Raw genomic sequence first — 14,079 nt, 5'->3', positions numbered from 1 at the left:
GACAGTGCCTTGTTCTCGGGCGCGCTGCTGAACGTCTGAGTGGCATGTGTGCTGTTTGTCTTTGTGCCATGCCATGCCAGAACCTGGGGTAAGGCGGCCGCATCTACGGATGATCCCTACGGCTTCTAGGTGTCTTGGAGCTTATTTTTGTTGTTTCTCGCAAAGCGAGAGTTTACTTGTTCCACTCTGTCTCGCTCAATCAGGTGATTGCCGGCGAGGTCGGTCGTTTCCCCTTTCCCCGGCTTCGGCTTCTGCACGACAGAGATTGGGTTATTTGATGTTTGTAGATGACACCAAAGCGCTGTCGGCATACCTCCCGCACTGGAGAGCCCGGCAACCACACAAATATCATGGGCGCGCACAGACAAAAGACCCATCAGGGCCCGCAGAAGAGTAATTGTCAGTTGCTGCCTTGGGGAGGCCAAGAGCCAGTATCACCCGTTTTCCGTCTTTTTAGCTTTAATTTTACACAGTTCTCGGGATCCTTCGTCTGCGATTTCTTTGCTGGTAGTAAAGTGGTGAAGAGATGCGCCAGTAAAACGGCGTGAGAGAATCCTGCATCACTGCTTCCTGTTGCCCTTTCTTCCAGGGCATGACAGCTCCTTTTCTCTGCTTGCTCGCTGGTGTAAGCTAAGCGCGACACTGAAGGAGCTAATGGATGACATTTGTTGTCTCTGGGTTTGTAAAATGAGCCCCTTAGTTATGGGATCAGAGCCTTGTAGATCCCTGCGGTGCCAAGTCGGTAGTCCTTGTGAGTACCGTACGGGCTGCGATTTCGACAAAAGCGGCACGATGATGAAATAACACTTGTTTCTTGTCAAGGCATGCTAAGCTGGTATGCGGAATGCTACACTGTCTGAGGCCTTATTGCTAATTTTTAAAGCTAGTTATAGTGGGTCTACCCGAGATGTTTCGCAGGGCGCACTTGCTAAATAGTGCAGGGACGGCTTGCTATCCCAGCAAACGGCAGGCACTGTCTAGTTCATGGGCGTTAAATCGCGTTTTTTGGTGCAACAAACATGTGCGGACGTATTAAAGCTATAGAGCAGGCCTTCCACAGGCCAATCCGGTCTGAAAGCATACAACTTGCAGCTATCATGGCGTTCAGTTGCAGTAACGCTGGAGCAGGCAATGAATAGAGGCGGCGCACACAGGATCTTTTTAGCTACACTACTAGTGCGGCAAATGTACGCAGCTGCTGCACTTCGCTGTCTGTCGCGGACCTCCGGAAGTTTTTGTCCACTAGTTCTACAAGTGAAGGTACTAGACAAATTTCTACCGAATTCAGCAGGCAGTTGAGTAGCAGAGCGCACAGGCATCGTCTCATAGTATGCAACTAGGCTGGCGGAGCCAGCAGGGAATTTCTGTGCCTCGTTTCCTTTAACGTGGGATTTTTTTTGCCATTTTAATGGGATGCCCGCAGCTTACCCTATAAATTCATTGGTGGCGCTCAGCGGGAATGACCACGAACGTCGGACTCATGTGAGGACAGATGGTGCCTCTGCCCATGTACATAGTAGTTTGCTCTGCAGAGCCACTTTGCAACGCTACCAAGTTGAAGTCCTCCGAATTGCATTGATGGCTCACTAGACCCTTCGGGCTCCGCAGGCAAGGTGCTTTGAAAACTCAATCTCCATATGACAAGGCGGTGCTGTTTGCGCTCCGTCAAAATCCTCACTGTAGTTCACATGCTCATTCTCCAAGATTGAGCGTTCACTGAGCTAGCGATAGCAGCAGGATTTGTTATACTCGACAATTCTAGTGCGTAGTGCGGCTGGTGTTGCATTTCCTGAAGTGGGAGAAGCTGCTATAGCAGGTACATTTCAAAATTCCTGACTGTAGTGCAACGGATCGCACTGCCGACGTCCCGCAGCATTTTCTTTCTGAACAGCGAGATTTTCGAGGTTTTGTTTGCATACAAAAGCCAAGTACCTCCACTGGTTGTGTTCGCATTGCCGACGAAGTGGAGGAGTCACAGCAAATCTGTGTACCGGCAAAGCAAATCCCTATCTATCACGTGGCAATGAAGGGGCAGTTCTAGATTGGAACCAAAGGCATTCCACCGTAGAACACATTTGCCGATGCATCCTATTTGAACAGATGGCCGTAAATCGTTAGTTGCACCTTACTCAGGCAGCGAAACGTACCTAACGGAAGTGTTCGCCTACTTCACCGTTTGGAAGCAATATTTATACTTTTCACGCTGTATCATCTTGCGATGCTGCTTTTTGTATTCAGATGGAAGAGCCTGTGTGGTGTATTGATCAACGACTAACGCTCGGTTGTGGGGTCTACGGGACCATAACCACGGCCTGTTGAGTGGCCAGAAGTCAAACAAAAATCGAATTGGGCCATTTGCCTTGTAAAAGGTGAAGAGGCCTGGCTCAACTGAACTCGTTCAGCGCGGGTCGTGGTGGCGAGGCAAATCCTGAGGGGCAGACTCTGGGATCATCTAAGACTACGACAGCCAGACGTTTTGTATTTGTCGCAAACCGGGTCAGTGGGTTTGCAATGGTCCGCAGCTCCCTCTGCGGGCCTGCGAGGCTGCACTCCCAAAACTACTGGGAAAAACTAGGAAAAGCATATAAATTCTGAATTGTGAAGCATTGTTCTTCATTTTGCCTACGTTAGCGCACCGGATGAGCCATTTCGTATTCGAGAATGGCAACAGGAAGTGCGACGGACCCTGCACTGCGCGACAAAACGAAACACGCTTGCGCGGGAAGTTGCGTTCTGTTCATGCTGTGCATACCTGATATACGCAGGCGTGCCAGATATTTGTTTCATGCCAACCTGCTGTAGTCTTCCTGTAAGTAAATTGGTAGCTGGGCGTCTCAGAGTCAAGGATCTCGCGCGGCACCTTGAGCGGCTCACGTCCCAGCGAGACGCCGTCTCTGATACCCCCCTTGTGCAGCCAGTCCTCGGTACTTCAATTGTATTTTGCTTGTTTTATTGCTTTATCATCTTTAATCGAAAGCAATAATCTGCCCATAATGTCTTGGCACTTTGCCTGGACACCAACGGCTGAGGACCGTGTCGTGGTCCGTGATCAGTGGTGTAGTGCACAGCACCTGCTGCTGTGACTACGCAACTACCTGACCCGTCGAGCAGGGGCCTATGATAACCGTCTACCTTCGGTGCATTTCCTTGAAACAGTAGTCCAAATATCACAAAATGCTGTTATTTATAGTTTTTCACCCCCACTCGGGGTTCTTGCCTCCCAGGCCTTGTGGGGAGGAGGCCTGCACCGGTGCCGGCGCTACCGCCAGCCCCAATCCCCAGATATTTACAGGCACGTCTAGTGTATGCATGCTTATTCGCCAACATATTGCCTTACTTTGATCCTAGTAAGAGGGTTCTGTTCTCGTTCGGCCTTATGACCTCTTGGAGGTAGCCGTCTAGCTATCTTCTATAGGTCACCTGTAGTGCACAGGCACTACAGTAGGGCTTGCTGGTGACCTGTAGAAGATAGCTAGCTAGCGACCTACAAGCGGTCGCAATACTGGAGGAGGACAGGACTCTCCCACTAGGATCAAAGTAAGGCAACTTGTCTGCGAATTAACATGCATACACTAGAGGTGCCTGAAAATGCGCGGAGACTGGGGCTGGCAATAGCGCCGGCACCAGTGCTGTAGTGCTGAGACACTACAATGGGGCTGACTAGTGTCCTAGGGATGATAGCTAGCTAGCGACCTGCAAGGGGCCGCGACACTGGAGGGGGACAGGGCCCCCCCAATACATGAAAAAATAAGGAAACCGTTAGTGAGTTCTAGTGAAAACGTGAATTGTGCGGAAATCGTGTGGAGACTGGGGCAGGCGATAGCGCCGGCACCAATGCGAACTCTCCCCCCTAGGGTATAGGGGGTAAGCTCCGAGAAGGGAGCGAATCGAAGACAGTGGACACACACACTCCCGGAATCGTCGTATTTCGACGGGAATAAGCGGTAGAGACCGAGAAATGGGGCTAATCTAGGTGTAGAATGTAGACCTGTGGAGGGACAGGAAACAGCGTAGTCGCAGCAGTAGGCGCCGCGCACTACATTTGGGGGCTGTTCCGGGATTTGAAATCTTTATTCTTTCCGGACTTGGGAGTATAATTATCTTGTTTTAATGCCACGCACCTAGAAATCTTTGCTCGGTAAGGGATGCACCTCCGCAACGGACGCGTCATCGGTCCCACACCACAGGAAACTCCAACAATGTCGGTCAACAAGTTGCCGAGCGGGACACCTGCCCACCACCGCCATGCGACTCCGAAACCCACCGTGGCAGAGCGGTCGCTTGGGCATAAGGAGACGCCCCCGCAGGAGACACCTTTGCCCAACGTCACGCCAGGGGACAGTCCCATCGTCAACTGGAACCAATTCCAGTCTGCAATGAGTGTGATTAGAACGGTAATAGGGGGAGCCGGAGCATCCGGCGCAACGACTCTTATACTACCTGAAGACGGCAGCACTATGAAGGCCTTTCTGAAGCGCATCGAGCGCCGGTACACCCAAATGGGATTGGAACCGCGCGAGTGGGGAGATGCACTCATAGACCACCTTGTGGGCCCGGCTCTAACTTATTTGATGTATCTACAGGAAACTATCGACCTAAGCGACTGGGCAACAGTACGGCGCAGGCTTTTGGAGCGGTTCGACAGAACAATGTCACAGAGTCAATTGTTAACGGAGTTGAGAAAGGTACGGTGGAACGGCGACCCAAAGGAATACACCGATCAGTTTGCGGCGGTGGCAGAACGGGGTTTGGGTCTAGCCCCCGACGAAATCGCGGACTACTATTGTGCTGGACTACCGACAGATCTCCATCTCCTAATCACCAATAACGGACACGTGAAATATCAGTCGTGGGAGCAAGCGGCAACCGCCGCAGCGCGGATTCACGAGCCCAGGCAGAGTGTGCTGGAACTCCGAGAAAGGATCAACCGCGCCATTAGCGAGGCCGCCCAAGCTAAGGGACTTAGTGGGCGCCAGGAAATTGAAAATCGCTCTGGGGGAACCCGCGCTAACTGCTTTGAGTGTCAGGGCCGCGGACATCCGGCACGTGCCTGCCCTAGCAAAGGGGAACGTACTAGACGTCCGGGGGAAATCTGCAAGAAGTGTGGCAGTGTGGGACACTATGCTTGGGACTGTCCTACGTATGAACGAGGCCGGCCCGAGCCGGCGGACAAGAGCAGTAGGGAGCCCACGCGTCCTAGCACTGAGAAGACGGAAAGATTAAACGTGCGGGCCTAGGCGTGGGTGGAGACGAGCGTTCTAGGCCGCGTAGCCATGGCAAAGGGATGATGTGTGCGGTAGCGACAGGCCCTAACGCCATTCCAGTCTCCCATGAGTTGGGCAACCAACTCCTCCGCACTGCGGGAGGAGCTTATAAGAGTGATGAGCGCGCGGAAAGGACTCAGCCGTTTCCGGAAACGCGGCGTGAGTCTGGGTCAGAGTCGATCCTGAGTGAAGAGACTCCGGACGCGACGATGAATAGCAGCAGGAAGTCTGCAGAGGCAACAGAAGACGGCTATAGGTCAGACGCGACAGAGATTGTCCCACACTGGTGGAGGGAGACTTGTACGAAAGAGTCTTACGATCAAGGGGGAGCGTTGTGTTGTGCGGGCGCGACGGCGGTACTTCGCGTTGAGGTCGCAGGGAGTTCTTGTGAGGCCCTCTTGGACACTGGGACTTCAGAGAAGTTTCATTAGTCCTAAAATAGTCGACCAACTACAGTTGAAAGTGCGAAGACTACCAAAAGAACATAGGTTTACCATTGCTACAGGTGCACAATTACGCATTGATCGGGTAGTGACGGGATTGACGCTGTGGTGCGGACATACGCGTTTTTCCGGGGACGTTTTAGTGGGACCCGTTCCCTACGACTTAGTCTTGGCTTTGGATTGGCCGACGGAACACAAGGTGGCCTGGTATTTCCACTCAGACAAGCTCCGAACCTATGTGAATGGCCAGTGGTGCGAGTTATCGGTCGTTCGGACTGGTGAAACGACGCTGCAACGTGATAGTCCCACCGTAGCACACCCAAGGACCCCAGCAGAGCAAGCATAAGAGATACTGGCCAAACAAGTGGCGGGTATGTCAGCCGAGGAGGCAGCTATATTCCTACCCCCGCCTCGAAGGAGGTATAAGTCCCACGCGAAGACTAAGGCGAAGGCGCGGATAACGCCGCTGGTTCGTCAGGCGGCGGCCGACACAAATGATCTCACGACTCCATTGCACGGTTTGCATCTCATACTGGCTTTGCCCGAAGCCTGTTCGGCAGTGCCCTTAAGGCTTTCGGATGAATGGCAAGATGCGCTTTGTTGCGCATTGATTGGGAATTAACCCACGTCCTCTGGCTTCCGTAGTCCTTTAGCCTCAACCACCTCGGTGACAGCGGAGAGCGACGAGGAGTCTCCCTGGCCTATGGCAAAACTCGAACACACTCTATTCGACGAATGGATCAATTCAACTGATGCACAGGATATTCCATGTGAGGTTGCTCAGGTGCTGCACGAGTATCGGGCGGTTTTCCCCGATACCTTACCTAAAGGCTTACCTCCGAAGCGCCCTCACGATCATCATATTCTCCTGGCGCCTGGAAAACTACCAGCGAGATCCGCAATCTACCGTATGACCGCAGATCAGCTCGCTTTCCACAAACAGGAGATAGCCAAATTATCGGAATATGGTTGGATTGGACCGACCTACTCGCCTATTTGCTCTCCTACGATCATGGTGGACAAGCGTGATGATGGCTCCGGGGAGCGGAAGATGCGGATGGTTGTCAATTACCAAGACTTGAATGCGCTTACGATAGCCCCTGATTTTCCACTACCTCCCATTCAAACCATCCTGGAGCTGCTCGGAGGCACCAAGTATTTTTCCACCTTGGACCTGGAAGCAGGATTCCATTAAATACGTATGGCTAAGGAAGACCGGTGGAAGACGGCCTTCCGGTCCCTTCTCGTGCTATTCGAGTACCGCGTGATGCCCTTCGGTCTTAAGGGAGCTCCCGCTACGTTCCAGGCCAACATTAATGCCTATTTACAACCTTTATTGGGGCAGGGCGTTATTGCGTACCTGGATGATGTACTTATCTATAGCTCTGATCTCTCTGAGCACGTCTCTCTTCTGCGACAAGTCCTAAGTATTTTTCTTCGACATCAGTTTTACCCAAAATTCCGCAAATGCAAGTTTGCAAGGCAAACCATTACTTATTTGGGTTACACTGTATCTGCTACGGCGATCAAACCCGCAGAAAACAAAATCGAAGCCATCCGGCTTTGGCCGGAGGTGCTGGAGAACGAAATGCAAGTGCGCCAGTTTCTCGGTACCATAAATTACTGTCGCATGTTCATGGGACCAGACTATGCCGACGTTGCTCGGCCGCTGGTTGATCTAACGCGTAAAGACGTCAGTTTCAAATGGACAGAGCTTCACACGCAAGCGGTGAGGCAGCTCAAACAGCGCTTAATAGACTTCACTACCTTACAGGTCCCCGACACGACGAAGCCCTTCGAGTTATACACAGATGCCTCTGGTTACGCAGTCGGAGCAGTTCTTGAACAGGACGGTAAACCCATCGGCTTCCTCAGTCAAGTCATGAACCCCACGCAACAGAGATACTCGATCTACGATCAGGAACTCTTGGCGTTGGCCACGGCGCTGGACAAGTGGTCGCACTTGCTCCGTGTCTCCAAGGTGACGGTTTTCACTTATCATCAAGCTCTAACCCATCTCCAACGACTCCAAGCATCGAAGCCTCTGCGCGGACGCACTGCCCGGTGGCCGCACTTCCTTGCAGAATTCCCAGATTTGCACATTACGTATGTTCAGGGAGCGCGCAATCAAGTTGCCGATGCCTTGTCTCGCCCTCCCGGCCTCTCTAACACCTGCTCGCACGACACACCACCGGCACCGCTGATGCTCGCAACAGAAGAAGCGAGCGCGGCTTCCCGCTCTCGCGGTCCGCCTCCTAACTATCGCGAGCTCGCCGGAATTCGCCCGCGCCGCCCTCGACGACACAGCACGCAGTCTGCGCCTTCCCCTGCGCCGCAGGAACCCGACCCAGAGCCGGAACCCCCTACACTTACAACGAAGGCACCCGCTGGTCCCCCTGACGCGCGCCATTGGCCGCAAGCGTACTCGAAGTGCCCTGTTTTTCGAGTTCCCTACAAAGCCGCAGCGAACCAACCAGGAGAAGCTCTGCAGATCGAGTTCTGTCACCGCCAATCTACCTTTCGCTACGTAGAGCCTTACCTGCACATCCGCGTTCATGGACTGTGGCGCATCTGCGTCCCCCAGTTCCCTGAGTTCCTTACTCACGTTCTGCATTCGCATCACGACCATGTCACAGCAGGCCATTGAGGCCAGAAAAAGACCTTTGCGGCCCTCAGCAAGCACTACTACTGGCCTGGAATGCGTGCCTATACCACCGCTTATGTTGAGTCATGCACCCACTGTCGCGCTTCAAAATCCATTAACCAGAAGCCTGCAGGCCTTCTCCAACAGTTGCTCATCCCTTCTCGTCGATGGGCGCACGTGAGCCTCGATTTCATCACAGATCTTCCCCTTACAACGACAGGGCACGACTCGATCCTTGTCATGGTCGATTCCCTCAGCAAGATGGCTCATTTCGTTCCTGCAAAGAAATCTTTCACAGCAGCAGACACCGTGGAGCTCCTTGCAGACCGCCTTATCCGCTACCATGGATTTCCAGAGGTGCTTATATCGGACCGAGACCCCCGTTTCCAGTCGGATCTGTGGAATCAGCTCTGCCGCCGCTTTGACATCAAACGGTGCATGTCCTCGCCCTACCATCCCCAAAGCGACGGCCAGACTGAACGAGTGAACCGCACATTGGAGCAGATGCTTCGTACCTATATCAAATCTGACGAACGCGAATGGGAGCGTTTGCTCCCGGCCTTGGAACTTGCCTACAACATAACAAGTCATTCATCCACTGAGCTCTCTCCTTTCGAGGTCATGATCGGCGAGAACCCGTTGACGGCTGCGGACCTTGATATCGTAGGCGCGCTACCTCCTACACTCACTCCCCCGATGACTAAGCTCTTCCGACAGCACTGCGACAGGGCACAGAGCCACATCCTGAAAGCAAAATGGCAGCAGAAGTATTACGCAGACACGAAGCGCCGAGCAGTGGAGTACGCGGTGGGCGACAAGGTCTGGCTCAGCAGCAAGCACCTACCGCCTTTCAACAGCTGCCCTAAGTTCGAGCCCCGTTACCGTGGACCCTTCGAAGTCATCGAACGGATAGGAACCGTCGCTTACCGTCTCGCTCTGCCTCCTACGTATGAATGCCATGACGTTTTCCACGTTTCGCAGCTAGTTCCTCACCGCCCCCGCCCTCCCGCTTTGGTTTCCTCGGCAGCCGATGCTGCCTGGCCTCCTATCCACGATGCAGCAGATAATCCCACAGCGGAATACGAAGTCGACTATATTATGGACCAACGCGGCTCTGGAGATGCAGCCCAGTACCTCGTGAAGTGGCGCGGAGCCCCTGAAGATCACGCCACATGGGAGCCAGCACATCACTTTACTGGCTGCCCAGCTTTGCTTCGCGCTTGGCGCCGCCGCCAACGAAGACGTCTTCAGGCTCGAAACAACTTGGGTTCTTCCGAAGCGTAGAAGTACGGGTCCGCCACGTTCCAGCTCCTCCAGCACGAGCACCCCTTCAATGAGGAGGGGGGAGGGGGCGCTGCGCACCGCGCGCGCTCACCACGGCAGCTTTGGAAGGCACAGAGATTGCAAAAGCAAAAATAACGCGTTTGGGACAGGTCTCTTCAGTCCGGCAAGGGGGGAAGTTGTAGTGCTGAGACACTACAATGGGGCTGACTAGTGTCCTAGGGATGATAGCTAGCTAGCGACCTGCAAGGGGCCGCGACACTGGAGGGGGACAGGGCCCCCCCAATACATGAAAAAATAAGGAAACCGTTAGTGAGTTCTAGTGAAAACGTGAATTGTGCGGAAATCGTGTGGAGACTGGGGCAGGCGATAGCGCCGGCACCAATGCGACCTCTCCCCCCTAGGGTATAGGGGGTAAGCTACTAGAAGGGAGCGAATCGAAGACAGTGAACACACACACTTCCTGAATCGTCGTATTTCGACGGGAATAAGCGGTAGAGACCGAGAAATGGGGCTAATCTAGGTGTAGAATGTAGACCTGTAGAGGGACAGGAAACAGCGTAGTCGCAGCAGTAGGCGCCGCGCACTACAAGTGCAGGCCTCCTCCTCACAGGGCCTAGGGGGCGAGGACCCCGAGTGGGGCGGACTGGACGATAACAGATTTTGGGAAACTAAGAATAACTGTATTTCGATATATATAGGCTACTGTTTCAAGGAAATGGACCAACGTTAGGTGCCGATCATAGGCCCCTGCTCGAGGGAGCAGGTAGCAGTGTAGTCGCAGCAGTAGGCGCTGTGCACTACATTTGGGGGCTGTTCCGGGATTGAAATCTTTGTTCTTTCCGGACTTGGGAGTAGAAATAATATGTTTAAATAATTCACGCCTGGAAATCTTCGCTCGGTAAGGGATGCATCTCCGCAACGGACGCGTTATCGGCCCTACACCACAAGAGACTTCTAGAATATCAGTGAGCAAAATGCCGAGCGGGAAGCCAGCCCATCATCGCCATGCTACTCCGAAGCCTACAGTCGCAGAGCGGCCGCATGGGCATAAGGAGGGGCCCCCGCAGGTGATATCTATGACCAATGTTATGCCAGGGGGCAGTCCCTTCGTCACGAGGGACCAATTCCAGTCCGCTATGAGTGTGATAAGAACTGTTATAGGCGGGACCGTGGAATCGGGCGCAACAATTCCCATACTACCAGAAGACGGCAGCACTATGCAGGCCTTTCTGCTGCACATCGAGCGCCGGTACACCCAGATGGGATTGGAGCCGCGCGAGTGGAGGAATGCACTTATTGACCACCTTGTGGAGGATTGTGTTTCAGACCGTCTGAAGCGCAGCCCTTGACTCTGAAGGAGATCGCTGGCTTGGCAGTGCAGGTCAGGCGCGGGGCCACGTCGCGGTTCTATGGTGTAGCGGTTAGCACTGCGGACTCTGAATCCGCCGACCTGGGTCCAAGTCCCAGTAGGACCTTCCAGCTGTGCTTCTACGTATATATATATATATATATATACAGCTTTGAATCTTTTTTTTGCCTCTGCTGTCAGTTGCAGGAGAGGGGTGGCAGCTGGCAAGTTTGTGACATGCACAGGAGATTGCTTGCTGGAATGAACCCTCTGTTTCTGTACCGCGAGAACTACAATGGGGCCCGCTTTCTGTTTGGGTGGTTTTGGGCACATAAATAGATTGAAATGCTTGACTGTGTGTAGAGCGTAGAGCAACTCGTGTTACGGAGCTGTTGGTAGATAATGGTGTAGCCAACAGTGTGCTGCGACAGTTGAACAGATCAGCGGAGTCCAAGGATAGCATCAACGCGCAAAACCTATGTGACACTCCGAAGTTTCGATTCCTGGACTACGATTCTGCCTTGGTGCGTGGCCAAAGAGACCGCATAGGAAGGGAGTCAAGTTCGCCGCCAGCGACGCAGGCCAGACGGACCTGAAGCACGGCTCTTATTATATATTATTTGCCTTCGCCTTAGTCTTTGCATGGGACTTATACCTTTTAGGTGGCGAGCGTAGGAATATGGCGGCCTCCTCCGTTCACATACCCGCCACTTTCTTTGCCAATATCTCGTATGCTTGCTCCGCAGGGGTCCTTGGGTGGACTACGGTGGGATTGCCATCTTGCAGCTTTTCTTCACCAGTCCTAACGACCGGTAACTCGCACCACTGGCCATTCACATAGGTTCGGAGCTTGTCGGACTGGAAACACCAGGTCAACTTATGTTCATTCAGCCAATCTAAACCCAAGAGTAAGTCATAGGGAACGAGCCCCGCTAAGAAGTCCCTGGAAAAGCGTGTATGTCCGCACCACATCATCAACCCCGTCACAACCCAATCAATGCATAATTGTTCACCTGTAGCTACGGTGAACCTATGCTCTTCTGGAAGTCTCCGCACCTTCAGCTGCAGTCGTTCGACTGTTTTAGGACTAACAAAACTTTTCGAAGCCTCAGTGTCCAAGAGCGTCTCGCATGGGCTTGCTGAGCTCAAGGCGAATTACCGGCGTCGCACCCACATAGCACAATGCTCCCCCTTGGTCGTAAGGCTCTTTCGCGCAAGTTTTCCGCCGCCAATGTGGCACAGTCCCAGTTGCGTCTGGCCTGTAGCCTTCTTTTGTTACCTTTGCAGATTTCCTGCTGCTAACTGTCTCTACGCACAGAGGCTTTTCACTCAGGATTGGCGTCGACCCAGACTCCCACCGCGTTTACGAAAACGGCTTAGTCTTTTCCGCTTGCTTATCGCTCGTACTAGCTCCCTCCGCAGTGTTGAAGAGCTGGTTTTCCCACTTAAGGGAGACTGGAATGGCATTCGGGCCTGTCGCTACCGCACACATCATCCCTTTGCCATGGCTTCGCGATCTAGTACGCTCGTTTCCAACCACGCCTAGGCCACGCTGTTTAAACGTTCCGTCTTCTCAGTGCTGGGACGGTTAGGTTGCCAACTGCTCCTATTTTCCGGCTCGGTACGGCCTCGGTCGTGTGTAGGAGAGTCTCGAGCATAGTGTCCCACACATCCACACTTCTTGGAGGTCTCGCCTGGACGCTCGGTACGTTCTCCCTTGCTGGGACAAACGCGTCCCGGGTGCCTGCGACCCTGACACTCATAGCAGTTCCCGGGGTTTCCTCTAGGAGAACAAAAATGGGTCTGGTTCGGACGGGGTCCATTTCCCTCGATAGCAGCTCTGATGGCTCTACTGGCTCTTTCACGTAGATCTAGCACGGTCTGCTTAGGCTCGTAGAGCCGCTCTGCCGCTGTCGCCGCCTGTTCCCAAGAGGAATACTTGACCTGCCCGTTGTTTGTTATGAGAAGATGGAGGCCTGTTGGTAGCCCGGTGCAGTAATAGTCAGCGAATTCGTTGGGGGCGACCCCCAAACCACGCTCCGCTACAGCCGCAAACTGGTCCGTGGATTCCTTAGGGTTACCACTTCATCGTACACTAGCCAACTCCGTTGATAGTTGACTCTGCGACATTGTTTTGTCGAACCGCCCCAAAAGCCTGCGCTGTACCTTCGCCCAGTTGCTTAGGTCGATAGTTCGCCGTAGGTGCATCCAATATGTTAGAGCCGGGCCCACAAGGTGGGCAATAAGTGCATTTCCCCACTCGCGCGGCTCCAATCCCATCTGGATGTACCGGCGCTCGATGTGCAGCAGAAAGGCCTGCATAATGCTGCCGTCTTCTGGTAGTATGGGAAACGTTGCGCCGGATTCGCCGGTCTCCCCTATAACAGTTCTTATCACGCTCACAGCGGATTGGAATTGGTCCCGCGTGACGTACGGACTGTCCCCTTGCATTAACATTGGTCATAGGTACCACCTGTCGGGGAGCCTCCTTGTGCCCATGCTGCCATTCTGCCACGGTGGGTTTTGGAGTAGCATGACGATGATGGGCCGGTGTCCCGCTGGGCATTTTACTTACTGATTGTAGAAGTCTCCTGTTATGTGGGGCCGATAACGCATCCGTTGCGGAGATGCATCTTTTACCGAGCTAAGATATCTGGGTCTGAATCATTAAAACAAAGTATTCCTACTCTCAGGTCCGAAAAGGAACAAAATTTCAGTCCCGGAGCAGCCCCCAAATGTAGTGCACAGCGCCTCCTGCTGCCGACTACGCTGCTACTTGCCCCACGAGTAGGGCCTATGTAAGCCTTCTGCCTTCGATGCATCTCTATGTATACCATTAAATGTAGTTTTCTCCTTCAGTTTTCCAAATCCACTTTTCTTGAAAATGCCCCACTCAGCGTTCTTGCCTCCTTGGCCCTGTGGGAAGGAGTGTAGTGCGCAGGCAATACAATGGGGCTTGCTGGTGACCTATAGAGGATAGCTACAACTGCACTGTCAATATCGAAGCTTTCACCATTAACGACAGTGAGCAAGGGCTCATGAGGGACTCTTCTCACCCTGAGTTTTTGTTAGCCTACAGCCAGTGGACTGACAAAC

At 53.3% G+C, this 14,079-nt stretch overlaps 1 protein-coding gene across 1 annotated transcript, besides 1 other annotated feature; it reads left to right on the top strand.

The window, feature by feature from the left end:
• Positions 1-4,053: 4,053 nt before the first annotated feature.
• Positions 4,054-9,809: a repeat region.
• An 800-nt stretch (positions 9,810-10,609) lies between these two features.
• Positions 10,610-10,984, top strand: ETH_00011650 (uncharacterized protein; the record flags this gene model as incomplete). The annotated part of the gene is made up of 1 exon (XM_013376551.1): positions 10,610-10,984. The coding sequence occupies one exon, from the start codon at positions 10,610-10,612 to the stop codon at positions 10,982-10,984; it is 375 nt and encodes a 124-aa protein (XP_013232005.1).
• Between the last annotated feature and the right edge of the window lie 3,095 nt (positions 10,985-14,079).

The sequence above is a fragment of the Eimeria tenella genome, genomic scaffold, assembly GCF_000499545.2.
Source record: "Eimeria tenella Houghton genomic scaffold, Eth_scaff37, whole genome shotgun sequence".
NCBI lineage: Eukaryota > Apicomplexa > Conoidasida > Eucoccidiorida > Eimeriidae > Eimeria > Eimeria tenella.
Note: the sequence above shows the minus strand (reverse complement) of the source record. Positions and strands in the feature narration are given on the sequence as shown.